The sequence below is a fragment of the Enoplosus armatus genome, chromosome 20 (genome assembly GCF_043641665.1).
Source record: "Enoplosus armatus isolate fEnoArm2 chromosome 20, fEnoArm2.hap1, whole genome shotgun sequence".
In the NCBI taxonomy this organism is placed as follows: domain Eukaryota; kingdom Metazoa; phylum Chordata; class Actinopteri; order Centrarchiformes; family Enoplosidae; genus Enoplosus; species Enoplosus armatus.
In genome coordinates this window covers 3,925,327-3,944,074 of record NC_092199.1, presented here as the reverse complement: position 1 = coordinate 3,944,074, position 18,748 = coordinate 3,925,327, and the positions used below count along the sequence as shown (strand labels likewise).

The following is an 18,748-nucleotide window of genomic DNA, read 5'->3' as shown; positions in this document are numbered from 1 at the left end:
ACCCTGAAGGTGTTCAGGACTGCAAGTGGGCTCAGTGGGAGTGAACTTGCATAACAGCAGGGATCATGCTGATGGGAGGAGTAACTGAGGACAGCAAGCCTGTAAAACACGTTCCGCAAACCCTCCAGTCGGCTTTCCTCCCTGCAGCCGGAGCAGCAGACCGGCCCTCTGCTCTCTGAGCCACCACAACAACATTCCTGTTAGATTATTCTCGGGGAAGCTTTTCTTTTCTTTTTTTTTAGTTGTTTTTATTCGAGCGGCGAGTCGCTGCACAACAGAAGGAGAAACAGGAGTCCCGGGTTGGGATGGATGCTGCTGAGAGAACCGCCCCGGTGAGCCGGCTGGAGAGAAGCAGCCACACGGCGTTCATAGACCGCAACACGCTGTACGTGTGGGGGGGCTACCAGGTAGGAAGCGTCGCCGTGCAGGTGTACCTGTGCAGGTGCGCATCACGAGATAAACAAGCCTCCGTTTGTCCTCCGGGAACTTTGTGTGTCCTCCGGTCTCCAGTGTTTGTTTTTTTTGTATAATGACACGATGAAATCAACTACTTTAAAATAAGTTGACACACACTCAGTGGCCATTTTATTAGGTAGTTAAATTCTACCTTTTCATGAAGGTTGGGGGTGTTGATTCATCTCGGAGGGTGTAGTTTGTAGTTTAGTGCTGTTGAATTATACTGAGAGGTGTCTCTAATATTTTGTCTACCCTTTGTGATATAAATGGATTGGACAAAATAATGTGGACCCTCTCCACACACAAACTACAGCTGCTGAATGTAAAACCCTGTGAATTAAAACTGAACATTATAACCGTCATGAAGGTAGTATGTATTGTATGAACTGCCTGTAAAGAACATTGTTGTTCACTGCATGAACATGCTTCAACATGATAACATTTCTCAGACCGTATCTTGTTGCATCCTGGTTTTTCTCCAGTTTGTACTGGATCTGAACATTTCAAATACACATGAGCCGTTACAGTCATATCTTGTTGTTTGTGGTCCAGTTTTAACTTTGTAATCGTGCCACTCTGCATCCAAACGCTTTGTTTTTGGTGGCGTTGTTCAGCAGATAGGGATTCAAGCACACAGTGTTTTCAAACATCACTTTATCTCCTCCTTTTCCCTCACAGGTGGTCGCCGGAGAGGATGTCATGTTGCCCAGCGATGAGATATGGCTCTGCGATTTAGACAGCGGGACGTGGTGAGACGGAGAGAGAAGGCTGTTTATCGACACTGTGTCATCTCGACATTCAAGCTATGGATGTCTGCTTGTTTTTGTTCTCTTTACACAAACTTGATAAAGAACAAAGGCTGCAGTTAAACAGAGAATTTGTCTATTCTGGTCTCTTGTTGTTTAGTCCCTCCGGTCAGGTGCAAACTGAGTGTTTGTTGAAACCAAAGCCACATGATTGTGTGTGTTTGACATTTGCAGGTGTTCAGGTTTCTCTCACTGCCCTTTTCCTTTTGTGTGTGACAGGGAGCGGAGGGACATCACTGGAGACAAACCCCCAGACTTGTCAGGCTTCTGTGGCTCTCATGTTAACGGCACACTCTACATCTTTGCAGGGTGCGACCCCCTCGGATACTCAAACCAGGTGAGCTGCCGCGGCCCTTGTTTTGTAAAAGCAGCTGGTTTTCAGCTTAAAGCCAGTTAGTGAAAGATGAATACCTGTTGTTTGTTTGAAAGAGCCACAGGGTCGATTAGCAACCCAACCTCCTGTTCTCCAAAGACTCCTCTAACCATCATGTTCTGTCTGCTGCACGATAAACAAGCTCTTTTAACCTGTTTCCCAAGTTTAGACCCCACGTTCCCAATCAAAGCAAAGATGGTAGCTGGAAGGAAATGTGATGTAGGACATGAACCCAGATTTAAAAGATGTGTTTGTCTCTATTATGAGATTATTTTCCAATGTCGTTCCACCACTTCAGTCCACACTGAAAGATGTCAACATTCATGTTCCCCTCAGGATGAGTTGCAATAACTTTGTCTTTTTAATTTGTCTAATACTTTGGTTTATGAACAGATAACGACGTTCCCATCAGCCTCAGCTGTACTTTAGTGCTAATTAGCAAATGTTAGCATGCCAACATGCTAAACTAAGATGGTGAACTTGGTCAACATTATACCTGTAAAACATACGCATGTTAGCTTTAGCTCAAAGCACTTTTTTTTTTCTTTCACTGTTTACACACTTTTGGCACGTGCAGCACTCTGAATGCCTTCCGAGCCTCTCTCACGGCTTTTCACTCTGCCTTCGGGCCCTTCAGCGCAGCCGCTGTTATTTATGGTCACTAACAATTCAACAGCTCTTTACAATTCATTTAACCTTTTTATTAAACCAGGGAGCTTCCTGAGGTACATCACCTCTTGCAGAAGGCCTGAGAGGCACAAAGAAGAGAGCTTCACCTATTTTAAAAGGATTGCGTTCTTCATAAAACTGAGTAAGTGACATTGACGTGTCACTTACTCCAAGCCCAGGATGTGTACTACAAAAGGAATCTGGTTTGTCAAGTTCATACCAGATTATCCAGCTTGATTATCTAGTTTGATAGCTGTTGGAAACAGGAGGAAGTGTTTTATAGAGAACCGCTTTAAAGAATAATCATCTCAGTATCAGGATCAGACCTTTGCTCTACTGGAGCTTTCTATTTGGTTTCAAAGAAAATCTGCTCTGGTCTTTAGTGATTCACTTCCTCAACAGAAATGAAGGATTCGGTCATTTTATGAGTCTCATTCGATGATCTGATGAATTGAACCCGTGTGCTTGTAGATGTTCAGTGTTGACCTCACAGAGCAGAGCTACTCGTGGAGGAGAGTGACCGATACCAAGGGACAGACGCCTTCACCACGAAACAAACACTCCTGCTGGTTGCACAGAGACAGGTTAGTCCTGTCACGTCAAGTACCCATGAAGAAGAGCTGAGCCTCCCAGCAGCAGCAGCCTTTTCACCCAGAACAACTGCTCACTTTGCATTTTAAACACACATTCACAGCTTCACAGCGTAGCTTTAACGCCTCAACTGTTTTATTTTGGAAATGAGTTTGAAGTATTTTGTCCTTTTTTTTTCTTGGTGCAGATTAATCTACTTTGGTGGATATGGATGTAAGACCATAGGGGAGGTACGAAACACGTCATCGACAAGCTTTGTCGTGGAAGAGATGTCCTGGGTAAATAATATTAATACATTACTAAGCAGCTGCATATCTAATGAGGCCTTACATACATTTCATTCTTGTCTCACTGGTGTCTTTGAGCGAAACATAATTGTGTTCTTTCCCCTGTTGCCTCTTTTGGTGATAATCATCACTTGCACTTGTCGTATTGTTACTGTGTGCAAACTTTAGCATGTAGTCTGTTTGGTGCTCTTGATCATATTCCACTTTTACTTTACTTTTAGACAACGATTGGAAACACGTTATTCAGGTGCTGGGGCTGGAACAACGAAGTCAATGTCTTTGACACACATACTGCGACGTGGAGCTCGCCAGAGACTCGGGTGAGTCTTTAGTTAACTGAGAGGGTCTAGTAGTATTTACTATATTGGCTTTTAGGATAAAAATACAACGGTGGAATTAATGTTACAAAACTCTGTATATGTTACATGTTTACATATGTATGAATCTAGTTTGTTTTTGTTGTCGTGTCCAGGGTCCTGCTCCCGCCCCGAGAGGCTGCCATGCCAGTGCCCTGGTGGGGAACAAAGGTTACATCTCTGGTGGCATGGTGAGTTGGCTTGTCCACTTTCCATTGTGTACTTGTGGTCTGGAGCTTATTTTTCATAGTTTTGTCCTCCGTTTCCAATTAAGGGAAATCTTAATGATACAACATACAAAGATATTTCAGACAATAGTGTGTTACCAACAGTTTGGGGAAGGCCCTTTCCTGTTTCAACATCCCCTTCCTGTTTTGACGTGCCCCTGTGCACAAAGTCCAGATCTATAAAGAAATGGTTTTCATTGAGTTTGGTGTGGAAGACCTGGACTGACCTGTGTCGAGTCCTGAAACTCAACCCCATCCAGCACCTTTTTTTGGGATTCATTTAAACGACGACTGTGAGCCAGACCTGATCACTAATGCTCTTGTCTCGGCTGAATGGGAGCAAATACCTGCAGCTTCAAAATCTTGTGGAAAGCCTGAAAGCAGAAGTGTGGAGGCTGTTAAAGCAACAGATTCACGCTCATAGTTTTGGGTGCAATATTCGTGCGTCTGCATACTTTTGGCCATGTAGTGTGTCCGAGTTAGCAGCCTTTTGATCGTACATATTCAATGAAACGATGAGTGAAGACTTTGTAAATGTTTGCAGGAAACTGCAGAGTTGGACATGTTCTGCTTGGACCTGGATACCTGGACCTGGACTCAATTGTAAAACCTTCTTCATTCTTACACACATACAGTAGTTGTTACCTTTTTAGGTTTGATTTCTACCCCTTTTCTTTACTGACCTGTGTGTGTGTGTTTTACTTTCCACCAGTGACATCTCCCCATCCTGTACACCTCTGGGGCGCTCCATGTTCACCATGACGCCCGTATCAGACCACACACTCTTCATATACGGAGGTCTCGGCACAGACGGAAACACTCTCAGTGAGTCTCGGCCACACTATCGATATCTAATGCTTCTACGTTTAACTCTGCGTGCTCCAAGACTTCTCCTGCATTAGTGAAACTCAGTAAAACTCATGTCCACAAACAGACGCGGGTTGTTTTGCATCTCTTTGTGGTGGTTTTATGTCTTTTTGTAGTTGCTCAATTGACTTTTTCCAAAAACAAATATTAATTCAGTAATCCATCCATGCTCTGCCTGATGTTAAATGTTGAAACTATCAGGAAAAGCATTTTATCTGCATATTATAGTCGTCTTAATCCTTCACAATCTGCCTTGGACAAGTGTGCCCAAGGTTGAAGGACATTTAAAGTGAAAGCGAAGGACATCGTCAAGTGGTTATTTTTCCCGAAAGAGAGAAGGAGCAGCTCCCTGTGGTTTAATCTGCATTATTATTTCATTAACCCCTTTCTGTTAGATGATGCCTGGCAATTTAACATGCAAAAGAGAGAGTGGACCAAGATTACACACCCGCACAAGGACAAGCCCAGGTAGTTCATTTAAGCATTTTCAGATAAGCATTTTCATATTTTATAGCGAATAAAATCCAATATGACCAGTGACTCTAAAATTCCTTTGATTGCAGGTTCTTAATATGCATTTAGAAGTATGAAGTTCCTGCATTTAAATTTGTCACAAATTCAACAGTCTGTCTGTGTAAATAGTAAAATCAGTGTGTGATTGCTTCTTTATTCACCCAAACGTTCGTCTTCCTCAGGGTGTGTCACACAGCGTGCCTGGGAAGTGACAACGATGTTGTTGTGTTCGGGGGAAGCAGCAACATGTGCATCCTCATGGACTCGGTATGTGATGGGAAAACTTTTAAGATTTTAAATAATTTAGCAGTTAATCTTTCCTAACTGCACTTTAATGGTTAAAGTTGTTGTTTGAAAGCTTTATTTTTAGGTCCACAGCCAGGTCTTAGTGAGAAAAAACGTTATGCAAATAATCTTTTGGCCTTTTTAAGATTGTGCAGACGTCAGGAAAACGGCTTTATGCCTTTTAAACCCCTCATTCCTTCTGTAACGTTGTTTTTACTTATGTCCTTTATCAAGTGAACCAATTATAGCTCAGTGATTAAGTAAGCGTTGCATAAAGCATGTGGTCATGATTTCACAAGTGAAGCCAACAAAAACAGAACTGTACAAAGAAAAGTGGTGTATTTTATTTTGTCCTTAAGGTCAGAACGAGACTGAATTACTGAAAATGTGTATGTTTGTATATGTTCAAATGACTAGTGCACAAATGTTTCCACCTTGTGAAAACACTGAAATAATCTGCTCAGGGAACGCTGGCGACATGTTCGCATGTCAGCTTTAGCAAACAAAGAGCGGCTGAGGCTGATGGGAATGTCATTAGTTTTCAGGTGTTTTGGACATTTTGACCTGATGATGGCGCTAGAGTAGAAGTCAGAGGATCACCAAAGTCAGTAGGATTCATCCTCTGGGGATCATGAGTGTCTGTACAGCTTAGAGTTTTGTACCAATTCATTCAGTAGTTAGAGAGAGATTTTCACCCACATTTAGCTGTTTTCAGTCCACAAAGAAAACTTTAAATACATTTTAAGAGGCTGAAAACTTTGAAAGTAGAAAGAATAAGAGCAGCATTTCATCTGTCGTCCGTCCTCATGTGATTTATTGTCAATCCTCTGATCAGGTGGCTGTTCTGAGGGCTCCATCGCAGCATCACTGCAGAGACGTGTTCATCTTTCAGACCCAGCCGTACTCCCTCTTCAGGTACGTCGAACCCTCCACGTTTATGTCTGATAGTAAAATATATGATCCATTTGCTGGGACAGTGTGGCTTTTGTATTTTCTGTTGCGTTGGCGCGTTGGTCACCTGTTTGTTGTTACCGCTTCACAGCCTGTGAGAGCACGTTTTGCATGTTGTGTCCATTCACACATGATTAAGTGGTTTTAACAAAGTCCACAGAGACTCTTTAAACTCTTGATACTGAGCGCTAATGAGCTTTACATTGGTAATGTGTAGGCAACAGGCTGCGGCATGTTAATGGCATGAAATGGATTAAAATGACTCTCTGTATTGTGTTCATTTGACCCTCTGAACATTTGGTGATTATGAAAGTTCATTTTCTGACTAAACAATGAAGTAAATGTGTTTTATCTCACTTTTTTGAGCTCAGGTTTTGTGGATGTTTAGCAGATTGCTCTCGTTGTGGAACCAGAATCAGTCTTTTCGAAGTAGTTCTGGAGCGTCTGTGTTTTTTCTTTCCTCTCTAGATTGTGTGAAGACTTCATAGGAAGAAACCCGGAGCTGTTTGGGAAGCAGCTGAACTGGCTGCCGTCAAAGCTACGCACCAAAATCGACAAGCGCGTGGCGTTTTTCTCTGCTGAGACTTCTGTTCTTACAGACTGAAGAGGACGGCTTAATGTTCTTTTACTGACACGATTCTGAGCCAATCAATTTATTACAAAACTGTTTTCTTTCTTTGTGTCGGGGATGTCTGTTTTTGTGTTTAATCATTTAAAAAAAACATGGTGCTAAAGTTTGTTTTAACTTGATAATTTTGTAAATAAAGTTTTTGCCTTATTTTAAGCAGCCACTTTAGATAATAGATAATGTAAACTTTTATTCTATATAGTGATTTGATGATGTGCAATCTGTTTTTGAATAAAGGTATTGATGTTATTGTGGTGTTTTTCATTTCCTAAATGAACAATATAGTAGAAGTCATTTAAGTCACGTGTAACAACAATTACAGTTTTAATCAAATCGGCTTACATGATTAAATTATTAGATAATCAAATCTCTTCTTAAAGTGTTAAATGGGTTTTAGAAAATGTCAAACTGCAGAAAATCTCTCCCTGTCAGGCGAAACTCAGGGCTGCACTCGAACATGTACATGAAAAGGTAAATGTTACCTGAGAAAGATTTAAAAATGATCCATGTGTATTGAAGTAAACTTATTCTTTCCTCTCTGACTTCCTCTTTCACAAGTTTCTGTTACAGGATACAGATTTCACTTTAACCTTTAGTAGAAGTGGAATTTCACACTAATTACAAGAACCCAGAACCTCTTTACTGATGTTTAACAATCACATTTCTGACAGAAAAGGCAAAGCAGAACCAGCCGGGGACATTTTAAAAAATATAAAACAGCATTTTCTTCATTTGCAAAAAGTGATTTTGAGCAGAAGCCTGATTGTTGGTGGTGGCAGCAGGTGGACCGCCTCGTGTCTGTTTTTGTTTCACACAGGTCGGATGTAGTTAGCAGGCAGCATGCCCCGCTGCCCCGTGCGCTGGTTGCATCCGAACATCCACCCCTCGTCTATCGGCTCCACGTCTAAGATCAGATCGCCCTCCTGGAGAGTCACTTCATCTGCTTCTGCTGCCGTGTAGCTGTACATGGCCTGGTAACGTTTCTGTGGAGTTGAAACACACATGAATAAACACAGGCGCTCACACACAGATGCACTGACATATGACAAGTATACAAAGTCCAAACAGGTAAATTTGCATTGAATTTCCCTACTGAGTAAGGCATAAGCGCACACTCATGCAAAATATACTGTAAAACCCAAATGCACAAGCGCATGTCACCACTACACTGACAGTTGGCACTCAAACCACAAAGATAAATACATTCACACACAGATGCACTGGAACAAGACTTCTTTATGAACTACAACTAAAAACTATTATCAAACAAACACCACCACAAAGTAAATAAACACATGTATATGAATAAAACTAAATTGAATATATATATGTTAAAATAAAAAAACTAAAAATAGCCTAGCATCACAAACAAATACATGCTGCACGATGCGGCCTAAAGTCTGTAGACACCCTTGTTTTATACCTGATCACCAATCAGTGTTGGGAGCAAACCATAAGAGTGGAGGCTGTTGTAGCTGCAGATTAATCTAACTAACTCTAACCCCTATTGTTTCAGAATGACATATCGATGTAATGTTCAGGCGTCCACAGACTTTTGGCCATATAGTGTACTTCTATGTATTAGCCTTACCCCTCCACTAGGTGGTGCTACAGCAGCAGGACGCATTTGTCCACCCGGCTGACTGAATCTCTCAGGGTTGGGTGGTTGCTCTTCATAGTCTACACACACACACACACACACACACACACACACACACACACAGTTAATACAACAAATATATACGGTTATTTAAAGCAGTGTGTCTCAAAATGTGCCTTACCTTGTCTATTTTCAGGAGGAGGTGCGTCACTTCGAATCCTGCTCTTCTCAAATTCTTCATGGTACTTTATCTGCACACACAGGCAGCAACACACACACACACACGCGCGCACACACACGTTAAAACCACATCAGGATGCCACACTCTAACATTTGACTGTTGAACCTCAAGTTGTCCGTGAGAAGAAGTAGCTCTCCATTTTAGGAGGTGCTGAGAGATGATGAGGGGGGTTTTCTCTGCTGCAAAGGCAACATTTCTGGCCTTTAAACCTCCTACCGACTTCAAGCAAAGAAGTTTTCAGATCTGGTGCGTTTCATTTTCTCATCTTACGGTGACACTAATAAAGATGTATGTACTAACAATGTTAGCTCTGTTGTTTGGATTGTGAAGCCCTGGCTGGAAGAGGAAAACTGGACGTTGAATAAGGAAAAGAAGGGACAGCCCCATGTGTCCTCAACAGCCCTCAGGAGGAGCAAACAGAAGGAGGACATGAAGGGAAAAAGACTGGAGGAGATAGAGAGACTAAAAAAAGGAAAAACAAAAAATAAATTAAAGAAAGAAAGGAACCAGTGGAAAAGAAAGTTAGTAGATTTTGCCCTTTTGACATGCAGCTTATCACCCGTCATTCCTTTCTGCAACTCGAGCTCTCATGAGAGAAAAAAGAGAAAGTCTGTGTGTGTTTCAGTGTGGTATGCATGTGTGTGTGTGTGTCCACAGCTGAGAGACTTTGACCATATAGGGCAGCTGCTCCTCAGTGGACGAGGAGAAATGTCTGAAATGTGCCTGTGTGTCTCTGCAGGATCCTTCTCTGCAGCGTGGAGCAGTTTCTCCTCTCAGCTTTGTGAACTGAACCAAATCTACCATCCTGCTCTGAAATGGCTCCCGCTTTTGGGTCGCGATGCTTTCCTGTTGTGTCTTAGGGAAATGGCTCGACTTGCTGCTTGTATCTGGCCACGTCGTGCTTGTTTTTTGGGGGGGTTTTTTGTCCCTTGTGGAAACAAACACTGCGCTCCATCATTTTTGGCACAGTTAAAGTGTTTTTACAGTGAAATATCTACCAGATGTTTCACAGTGAAGTTAGATTAAAGGTTTCTTTTCTGAGCAGAAGATTTTTAGACTTGAATGAAGTTATGATATGATATGTCAACATGTTACATTAAGTTAATTTAAGAATTTAGTTTGTGGTGCTGAGAGCAACAGTTTTCACTGGAGCTACTTTTCACCAAAGAAACAGCCTCCATGAAATCAGTTTACATTCTGTTCTGTGGATTAACTAACCTGGTTTCAGACCTCTGAATCGCTGTCTACATTTCATCTACATGTACAGCTGATTAAGAATAATTGTGACAGAAAACTTGCCACAAAAATGACAAGCCTTACAGAAACTTAACGACTATGAATTTGGCAAATTCCTTCAATACTCTTACAAAATGTTAATTGTTCCTAGAAACTACCGCAGCTTCTAAGTGGGCTGAAAAAGACGTCAGTGGGTTGGATATGTCCCTCGCAAGCGGTTGATTAAAATAACAGCACCAGAACACACAACGACAAACAAAATGGCTATCCAAAAGTAGGGACACTGTTTCTGGAAAATGTCATATTTTAAAACATCGTCACGTCCCAGATATCACTCGAAGGGAGAAAATGCATTGTTTTGCACTTTGAACTGACCCTTTAAGATTTCCCAGTGTTTCTCAGGAGGACCGCACTTACATTACTGATCTGGTCTTGTGTCTTCTTCACTCTCTGCATCTCCGGAGTGTCGACCACCACGCTGAAACCTTTGCCCTTGTTCTTTTCAAAGTCCTCCTTGTAAAGAGCCTGAAATTTACAGTTAAATAAAATATTTAAAAAAACACAAACATCTAATTTAGTTCGATATTTTGGGAAATACGCTTATTCACTCCCTGGTCAAGGGTTAGATGAGAAAGTTAATACTTATCTCATGTCGGCACGTTAAAAATGAAGCCAGCAGCCAGTTAGCTTAGCTTAGCATAAAAACTGGAAACAGGAGGAAGCAGCTAGCTTGGCTCTTTCCAAAGGTGATAAAAGCCTCCTACTAGCAATTCTAAAGTGCACTAGTGTTTCATCCGAAGACTTCCTGGAGCCTCGCGTCACCGTCACTGCGCCTGGCCAAGAAATAGTCCGACTCATAACCCCCCGTAACATTGCAACTCGTCATTTCTACACTTCAGTTTTTGTATGGATTCATGGAAACAAAGAAGACATAGCTCGAGCTTTAGAGGTGCTTGTAGGCAGATTTTGTTACCTTTAGACAGAGCCAGGCTAGCTGTTTCCCCCTGTTTCCAGTCTTTATGCTAAGCTAAGCTAACCAGCTGCTGGTTCTAGCGTCATATTTATCTTCTCATCTAACTCTCGTTAAGAAAGCCAATAATCTTATGCAGTATTTCCCATAATGTCGAACGATTCCTTTAAGCTTGTTGACAAGTATGTTATATGACACAGCTGGAGTGAAAGAGTTTCATCAGATTTGTTATATTTTTAATTCATGCACAGTTTTATCCTTCACTTCATCTGAAAACATGGAGTTATAAGCTGCATTCATGGTGTATTGGTATCAGTTGAATGACATCGTGCTGTTACAAAATGCTCCTGGAAAAAAACCTTTTTCTCAATTAAAGTCAATCAAATAACACATTTTCAGAGGCCTGAAGACATACAACTATATGGTATTTCACAAGAACAAACGAAAACTAAATATTTGAGATTAAATCTGAAAAATAATAGTTTTGATTAAAAACTGTCTTATTTGTGGGTCTTATTTTGCAGGTTGGGAACAAGGCTGCTATGATTTTTACGTCTCAAGTCAGTCAGCAACGATAAATTTCAACACAACCTGAATGCAGCATTGGATCTAAACCACTTACGACTGATTTAACGAGCAAGTTTACATGTTAAGGGACATATTTTCATAAAAGTGCATGCAGACATGCAGACACATACATATACACAGACACATTTAGAGGTCGGAAAGACGTCACATCTAAAACTTGTCTCTAAAAATGAAAGAAAAAAGTAAATCGACGAGATGTTATGACTGTAGAGACGAATGAAGAACTACAGCTAAGATTAAGAGTGTTATTTGATTATTCGATGCTCTGCGGTTTTCGAGGTGAACCGGACGTACGTGACTGATCTGGTCTTGTGTCTTCTTCACTCTCTGCATCTCCGGAGTGTCGGCCACCACGCTGAAACCTTTGCCCTTGTTCTTTTCAAAGTCCTCCTTATAGAGCGCCTGCAAATTTGTAATTTAAGAAACTCAGTCTTTAGACAGAAGGGTTCCTGAGGTTGACTTCTCGGTCGTGTTCTTCAAAATGACAACAAATAGATTAAAGGGTTGGATTTCATGAGGTTGCACGCACACTTTCACTGAATGTGATTCACAAATATACATAAACACTACATGCTGTGCTTTAAACAGCTATCTGTCAAATTCCCGTGTACGTTTGGGCCCGGGGGAAACACTTGCAATATTAAACAAAGCCAAAATGTTTAGTTGACAGTAAATCTGAGATCCCCACACATTGTACACACACACACACACACACACACACAAGTGAGTCATGTTCTTGCTATGAGGAATATGCTGTCTCCGTTAAAGAGCTTGAATGCCGAGACTTTTATGGTTATAAACAATGAACTGGGTTGGTTGGATGAGACGAGAGGAATGGGCAGAGAGAGAGAGAGAGAGAGAGAGAGAGAGAGAGAGAGAGAGAGGAGGAAACAGCTTTTGGTGTAAATTTGATCATGTTATCATAACAATCGTGTAGCATAATAGCATAGTTATGTTACATGATAGTTTAAAAGGGTTTCAACCAAAAATGGAACCACTCTCGCCCCGTCTGTGTGGTTACATCAGGTGCTTGTTTCAGACATTTAGAGTCTCGACAAAAACAGCTTAAGAATAATGAATCTAGTATGAATGTTATAAGAAAATAGAATCACTGCCCCACAGTTGTAACTGAATGAAAGTATGTATGATCTGTTGCACTGATGATCGTAGATGTATTGGCTAAACAGGTACACATGTACTTGATTACTATGTAAAGATGGATTCTTATAGTGTATAGCTACACAAAATGTTGGTGAAACTCACTCACTCACACCATCACGATTAGCTCTGCGCTCTCCAATAGGTTGTTTGCAGTCACGTGATTCCAAATGAGGCAGGAAGTGAAAGTCCGTACTGTGCTAGTTGTTGTTTCCTCGTTGTGTCGTCCCAGCCAACATGTGTGTGAAATCTGGAATTCATTCTTTAATTATGGCTAAAAAAAAAAACTATTTTGAGGTCACAATTACCTTTGACCTTTGAGTCAAAAGTGTCACCTATTCAGTGTCCGACCAACTGTGAAATATGGTCACAATCTCCCCTTCTGTTGCTGAGTTATGGTGTTGAATAATGGACAAAACAAATGGTCCATCATGAGTCAGATCCAGCAGTTGATTAGCTTAGCTTAAGCATAAAGCTAGGCTAGTCGATTAGCCTACAGCTTAGGCATATGACATAGGACTTCTACTGTGGGTATTTCAGCAGGTACAGAGTGCTGCACTGATAACGCTGACAGATTTATCTCTTCTCAGATTAAAGATTCAGTTTTACAAACAGTTTGGTGGCAAGTTTAAAACAAAAATGCAGCATTAAAACAAACTGGTGATTTGAGTTTTAGGAAATGCTTCTATTTCAGACTGAAAACTTTTGTACCTTTTGCAGGAGAAGAAAAGCCTCCAAATGTTGAGTGACAGGACGATCCCTTAAGTAAAACTCTAACTGTAAAGGAATCTCTTTAATTTTGCGTGACTTGGAGGATTTATCCCTTAAATCAGGATAAATGACTGGCTTGAAGAGTGTGATAAGATTAGAGCTCAGTCACGGCGGCTGAGTTGAGCCGGTGCCACATGAAAAAGAGAACGAAAAGGACGAGAGATTTAAGTGTCCGAGTTCTGATCACTTTGGAGAAACATTCCCACTTCATAAAGCTCAGATTTGGTTTCAGTCTCAAATCTTTACAGATCAAAGTCAAGCTAGCGTGCTCTCATTTTATTATTCGGTCAAAGGGTTCATTTGATTAAATCGAAGGAATCCAATTGTCATGAGAGGTGTGTCCTCGTCTCCTGCTGTGAGACGGACAAAGAGCTGAGTGGAGGAGACAGATAAGAGAGGGAGAAGATACAACCGGGTCGCGATGACGCAACGAGATTAGGACGAGTATCTCTGCCGGTGACAGAAAACAGAGACAGAGGCGAGTGACGGGGCTGATGTGTGTTCGTCTGACCTGGCTGTTGAGCATGCTCTGTTGTTTGAGACGCAGATTCTCGGGGGTGTCGGTCACGATGGTGAAGGAGGTTTTGGGGTAATGCCTGAAAGAAAAGAGGAGAATCACAGAAATCACTCTCCAAGGCAGTGTTAGAGGTTAACTGTAGTCCTGCTTCATGTCTTTTCAGTAAATATATATAAAGGTTAAATAGGTTAGTTCATGATTTTGCGAATAAATATATTCTCATATTCTCACAATTCTTACCACTCGAGGAATGAACTCTACAGAGCGTTTTTGTTTTGTTTGTGTCTAATGTGAGAATCTAATATCTAAACTTTTTGGACGCTTTCTGTGACATTCATGTTGAGCTCTGCAAAATGACCCTGTAAACAAAAAGCTTTATGTTGATCTAAATTAAGATTTTGTCTGATATTTTTCAAGGTAAAGCATGTAAAATCAACCAATAACAAAGATAACCAAGTATTCAGCTGCACTGGGGAAAGACGTTGACCTTAAACCACACACATTGCATGTCATCCCCCCCCCCCCTCTCTCTCCCCTCAAGTGCCTCTAGAATATATATTTTAAAAAGTATTTAACTGCTTTTACAAATCCCACTAAAGGTTTACGAATGATGGTTTTCTGCGGAACAAAATCTGTAATAACTTAATTGGAAGTAGCGGGTTACAAAGAATATTAGACAATTATTACTACTAGAGAAATAAACTCTAGAGGTGCAAAGTTGTGGGACTATTTTTGAAGATTTCTTGGCTCCTTTGGTTATGTTGACTTGTAGATTTACTTAATTGTAGTCAGGCAGAGTTTATTCCAGAGTACACAAGTGTATGTTTTTATATTTTCAATTCGAACTAAATTCTTCATATTTTTCCTATATGTAACTATTCTGTTAGATGTGTGGCTCTCTTTTATTTCACCTTTGGCCATTTTAAGTTTTCCTTATTAACCCTTTAGACTGGATGTATTGATTAAGTTGCTAGTGATGCAGTCATGGAGGATGAAGTACGACTTATCCACGAATAAATGGGAGTAAAGACAAATAGATAGTAAAGAGGCAGCCCTGAAATGTTACTTTCTTGGTCACTCCTACAAGACAACACAGAATCAGATGTTGTCCTGTGACTCTGAACTGTTTTGTCATTTTAAGCATCAGGACGATCAGTGTGGTGTAAACACTCACATACTGCAGTAAGGTTTCTTCTCAAAGCCTTTATAGGTCGTCATGCTCAGGGCCATCTTGCATACCTCGCAGCTGAAACAACCTTTGTGCCAATACTAGAGAGAGGAAGAGAGCAAAAAGTCAGAGATGAAGTGTGAAATAGTAATAATCCCATCTCTGCATCAAGAGATGTGAAATTTCCACGTGAAAATTAATATTTGTTTGTTTAAATGCATATTAAAACCTGTGTAGTGCCAATTGCCTAATTAAGGTATGGATGAAAGTAAATAAAATAAAAATAAAAAGATTCCCAATGTCTTAATGCAAACTCCAGGTCCAGGCAGATGTTTTTACTGTTTACCCCAAAACATACAGTGTTTGAATCCTCTCTGTTGCCTGAGCACCTGACTGCATAGACAAAAAACACTTTCCCATGTGCGAATAATCCAGCTCGCCACTGTTAATCACATTATTTTGCTTTGACTGTGTATTTGAATTGATTAAATGAACCGAGGCCGTTTCTGGTTGTACATCTCAACTCTGTCTCTGTACTCTGTTCTTTTTTTTTATCATTTAGAGGTTTGTGGCCAATGTTTATCTACCGGATGTGGTTTTTCTCGTCAACACTCCTTCGTGTGTGTTTGTGTGTGTGTTTTTTGTGTATATACAGTATATGTGTGTATGCATTGTATATTATTGTGCATGTGTGTGCACACAAATGATGGTATAGGCAGCCACAGAATCGGCCAGATTATTCAGTATAAATCATCTAGTCTTTCAAAAACAGTTGGTGACACAAAGGTAAACAATACTTCTGCCTCTCTGATCATCTTTGTCCTTTTTAAAAGCATTTTACAAGTTTTAAGCAATGCATTTAAATTGTGCCCCACTCTTGTGAGAAGTCTGCAACACAGGACACAAAAAAAGTTTGTAATCAAAAGATGGTCAGGAAAAAAGAAGTGTGTGCCTACTGTATGAAACTTATTATCAGACAAGAATATTTAGATTTACTAAATCTCTACAGATGTAAGTTAAATTTTGAATATCAAAGAGACATTTGGTTAGTGAACGGACTTGTATCACCTTACCTTATCAAGGCAATTTATCTTTTCTGTGGGGTAAACTGGTTTATTGCATCTTCCACAGGGCGGATTCATGATGGCGCAGTGATTCCGACACAATAACTCACTGATCCAGAAAAAAAAAAAGTGTTGAGAAGTAAAGTACAGGCTGCGATGAAGAGCTGGGAAACGAGCTGTCCTCCTCCTCTTCTTCGCCTGCAGGCATTTCAATTAATATACGGACGAGACCTCAAGGCGAGGAGGAGTCCAGCGCGAAGCACTAAGCTTTCATGATGCCTTAAGGAACAGTCGGATATAGGAATATTCTATTGTTGTATGCGCGTAATAAGTTACCAGACAGGCGTCGAAATAGCGTGTAGATTGTCTAAACGCCAAAGATTTGTTGACACAGTTTTGATATTAAAATCACAACAACTACAAAGACAACTGTTGGTCATTATTGACTTGTATTTACACAACCTACTTAGTATTTTGAAATGACGGGTTTCTATGAAGGCAGCATCAAATGCATCAAAGGGAATCCGTAATAACCTTAAAAGGAGCAGCGATTTACGCTGAATATACACATAATATGAAAGCACCCTTAACATAATAAACTGTACTAACATAATACGGTAAGGACGGACGTTATAGACACATACATGTCGGCAAAACTTTAATAGTTAGGGCGAAAACAACTGAGGATAGAGAAACAAGAGGATATATTCACTTTAAATCAAAGACCAAGTTAAGTTAAAACCGCTGTTTTAACTCATTAGGAGACACACATTGTGTATCCCCATTTGTATTACCATTTTGCTCTGTTTTAAACGCACCTGAAATATTAACCTACATTAAGCCATTTAGAAATAACGAAGGCGATGACGTAAGACAGAAGACACATTTATACGCCTTGATAACAATAATTAACTGAGATAAAACATTTGATGGCCACACGAGTCTTCACTACCAGTTAGGTCAAGTTAGTCAACTATGGCGCCATCTGCCGGAGATTGACAGAAATTACAACTGCAGTAGCCATCTTGTTTTCACTGTGAATGTTATGCTCCGTTATGGTTTAAACCATAGGTTTTTTATGTACAGTCTATGGTTCAGCTAAATCGTAGTTCACCGTGCTAACACACGTCGTAGTACGGTGGTACATACCAAATATGACAAACATACCTCATATCAGGGTATATTTAAATACAGAGTGGTTTCTCATGTGGTCGTCAACGGGGGTATAGCTCAGTGGTAGAGCATTTGACTGCAGATCAAGAGGTCCCCGGTTCAAATCCGGGTGCCCCCTCTTTTCCAATTCGATTTAACGTGTTTTCGTTGTACTTACATTGACACAGTGACTGGGAAGCGAACACGATGCACGGTAACCGTTATGGTATACCGTTGCCAGTTACCGACTAGATGCAAGATCTCCTCGCCATGTTGGAAGTCATATTTCTTTGCACCTTGAAACCTAAATCAAACGTCACAAATGTAGCCATATTTTTCACTCACTTTTATTTATTTACTTATTTACAAGTATTCCAAATATCGTTTTACTATCCTTTATAAATATTGTATTATTAATTCTAGCATCAGTTGGACTATTCCACCCCCTCTTTAGAATGGTATGTTCCACCTTCACTACTTGCAGTCTGCTGAAAAGTTGGCAAATTAAGATCCCTATACAGGTATTATTAAAACTACCTATGCTTTAATGTGCGTACATCGAACTGTAAGTCATATATTGACATAATTACTTTTTAGTTCGTCATTTGCTAAGATAATAGGACTCTTTTTGTGGGCTGTTAGCATAGCATTGGTCATGCTATTTAGGACCAATTAGCTACAGGAACTGACATCAGTGCTAGCTAGCTTCTCACCTGTGCAGAAGCTTATGTTCATCATTAGTCATTTGGAAAGCCCGTAATATTATTAATTGTGGAAGGTTAATCAGTAATTAGTTACAAGCAGTCAACATGCCTTAATTTATCTGAGTTGTAACATCAATCTCTGTTTTAACGCTAAACAAAAACTACGGTCTTTGCTTGTTACATAGCTAGCTGGAGTTTCTAGCTAACTTGTTGATTTTGATTTTTAATATTTGGGATAAATCTGTCAATAGGATCGATGTGGGGGTTGTTGACATTTTGTAGTCTTATGGCTCCATCACGTGGCAGGGCTATATATTGTCATTAATCCCTAATAATGATTGGTTCTGTTTTCTATTATGTTTATCTTTCTTTGTTTTATTATTACGTCATTCAGAAACCACACACACACACACACACACACACACACACACACTCAAAGGGTTTTGAACCATTTACGCTGGAACTTACCAACAACTCCATTTCCACAAATCACTTTAGTAGTGGGTGAATGGTCAACAGTTATAATATTGTCTTGCTAACAAGAAAATATATACTGTATATATTTTTTTA

The 18,748-nt window shown here is 40.3% G+C and overlaps 2 protein-coding genes and 1 non-coding gene across 4 annotated transcripts; 2 read left to right on the top strand and 1 right to left on the bottom strand.

The window, feature by feature from the left end:
* Positions 1-152: 152 nt before the first annotated feature.
* Positions 153-7,207, top strand: LOC139303430 (kelch domain-containing protein 1-like). Its single transcript, XM_070927249.1, has 13 exons — positions 153-407; positions 1,135-1,205; positions 1,482-1,599; positions 2,776-2,888; positions 3,083-3,173; positions 3,404-3,502; positions 3,655-3,729; positions 4,310-4,368; positions 4,478-4,590; positions 5,028-5,100; positions 5,328-5,412; positions 6,266-6,345; positions 6,850-7,207. Exons 1-13 carry the CDS (start codon positions 306-308, stop codon positions 6,983-6,985), a joined length of 1,215 nt encoding a protein of 404 aa, XP_070783350.1. The 5' UTR covers positions 153-305; the 3' UTR covers positions 6,986-7,207.
* Positions 7,208-7,336: 129 nt separating this feature from the next.
* LOC139302958 (LIM and SH3 domain protein 1-like) lies at positions 7,337-16,445 on the bottom strand. 2 transcript variants are annotated; one of them, XM_070926618.1, is made up of 8 exons: positions 16,332-16,445; positions 15,265-15,359; positions 14,085-14,169; positions 11,939-12,046; positions 10,504-10,611; positions 8,791-8,860; positions 8,601-8,689; positions 7,337-7,992 (listed from the first exon to the last, which is right to left on the bottom strand). In XM_070926618.1, the coding sequence occupies exons 1-8, from the start codon at positions 16,398-16,400 to the stop codon at positions 7,819-7,821; spliced, it is 798 nt and encodes a 265-aa protein (XP_070782719.1). In that variant the 5' UTR covers positions 16,401-16,445; the 3' UTR covers positions 7,337-7,818. The 2 variants fall into 2 exon arrangements, with proteins under 2 accessions (XP_070782719.1, XP_070782718.1); XM_070926617.1 differs by lacking the exon at positions 11,939-12,046 and having other exon boundaries at positions 16,332-16,404.
* A 1,096-nt stretch (positions 16,446-17,541) lies between these two features.
* On the top strand, positions 17,542-17,613 carry trnac-gca (transfer RNA cysteine (anticodon GCA)). The gene has a single exon. It is a non-coding gene; the product is annotated as a tRNA-Cys (tRNA).
* Positions 17,614-18,748: the final 1,135 nt, after the last annotated feature.

Coding starts and splice junctions, on each gene's coding strand:
- LOC139303430 (XM_070927249.1), top strand. CDS start 306: ATGGATGCTGCTGAGAGAACCGCCCCGGTGAGCCGGCTGGAGAGAAGC. Junction 2,889..3,082: donor TGCTGGTTGCACAGAGACAG/GTTAGTCCTGTC, acceptor TTCTTGGTGCAG/ATTAATCTACTTTGGTGGAT. Junction 3,503..3,654: donor GGAGCTCGCCAGAGACTCGG/GTGAGTCTTTAG, acceptor TGTCGTGTCCAG/GGTCCTGCTCCCGCCCCGAG.
- LOC139302958 (XM_070926618.1), bottom strand. CDS start 16,400: ATGAATCCGCCCTGTGGAAGATGCAATAAACCAGTTTACCCCACAGAA. Junction 15,360..16,331: donor AGATAAATTGCCTTGATAAG/GTAAGGTGATAC, acceptor TCCTCTCTCTAG/TATTGGCACAAAGGTTGTTT. Junction 12,047..14,084: donor AGAGCATGCTCAACAGCCAG/GTCAGACGAACA, acceptor ACAAATTTGCAG/GCGCTCTATAAGGAGGACTT.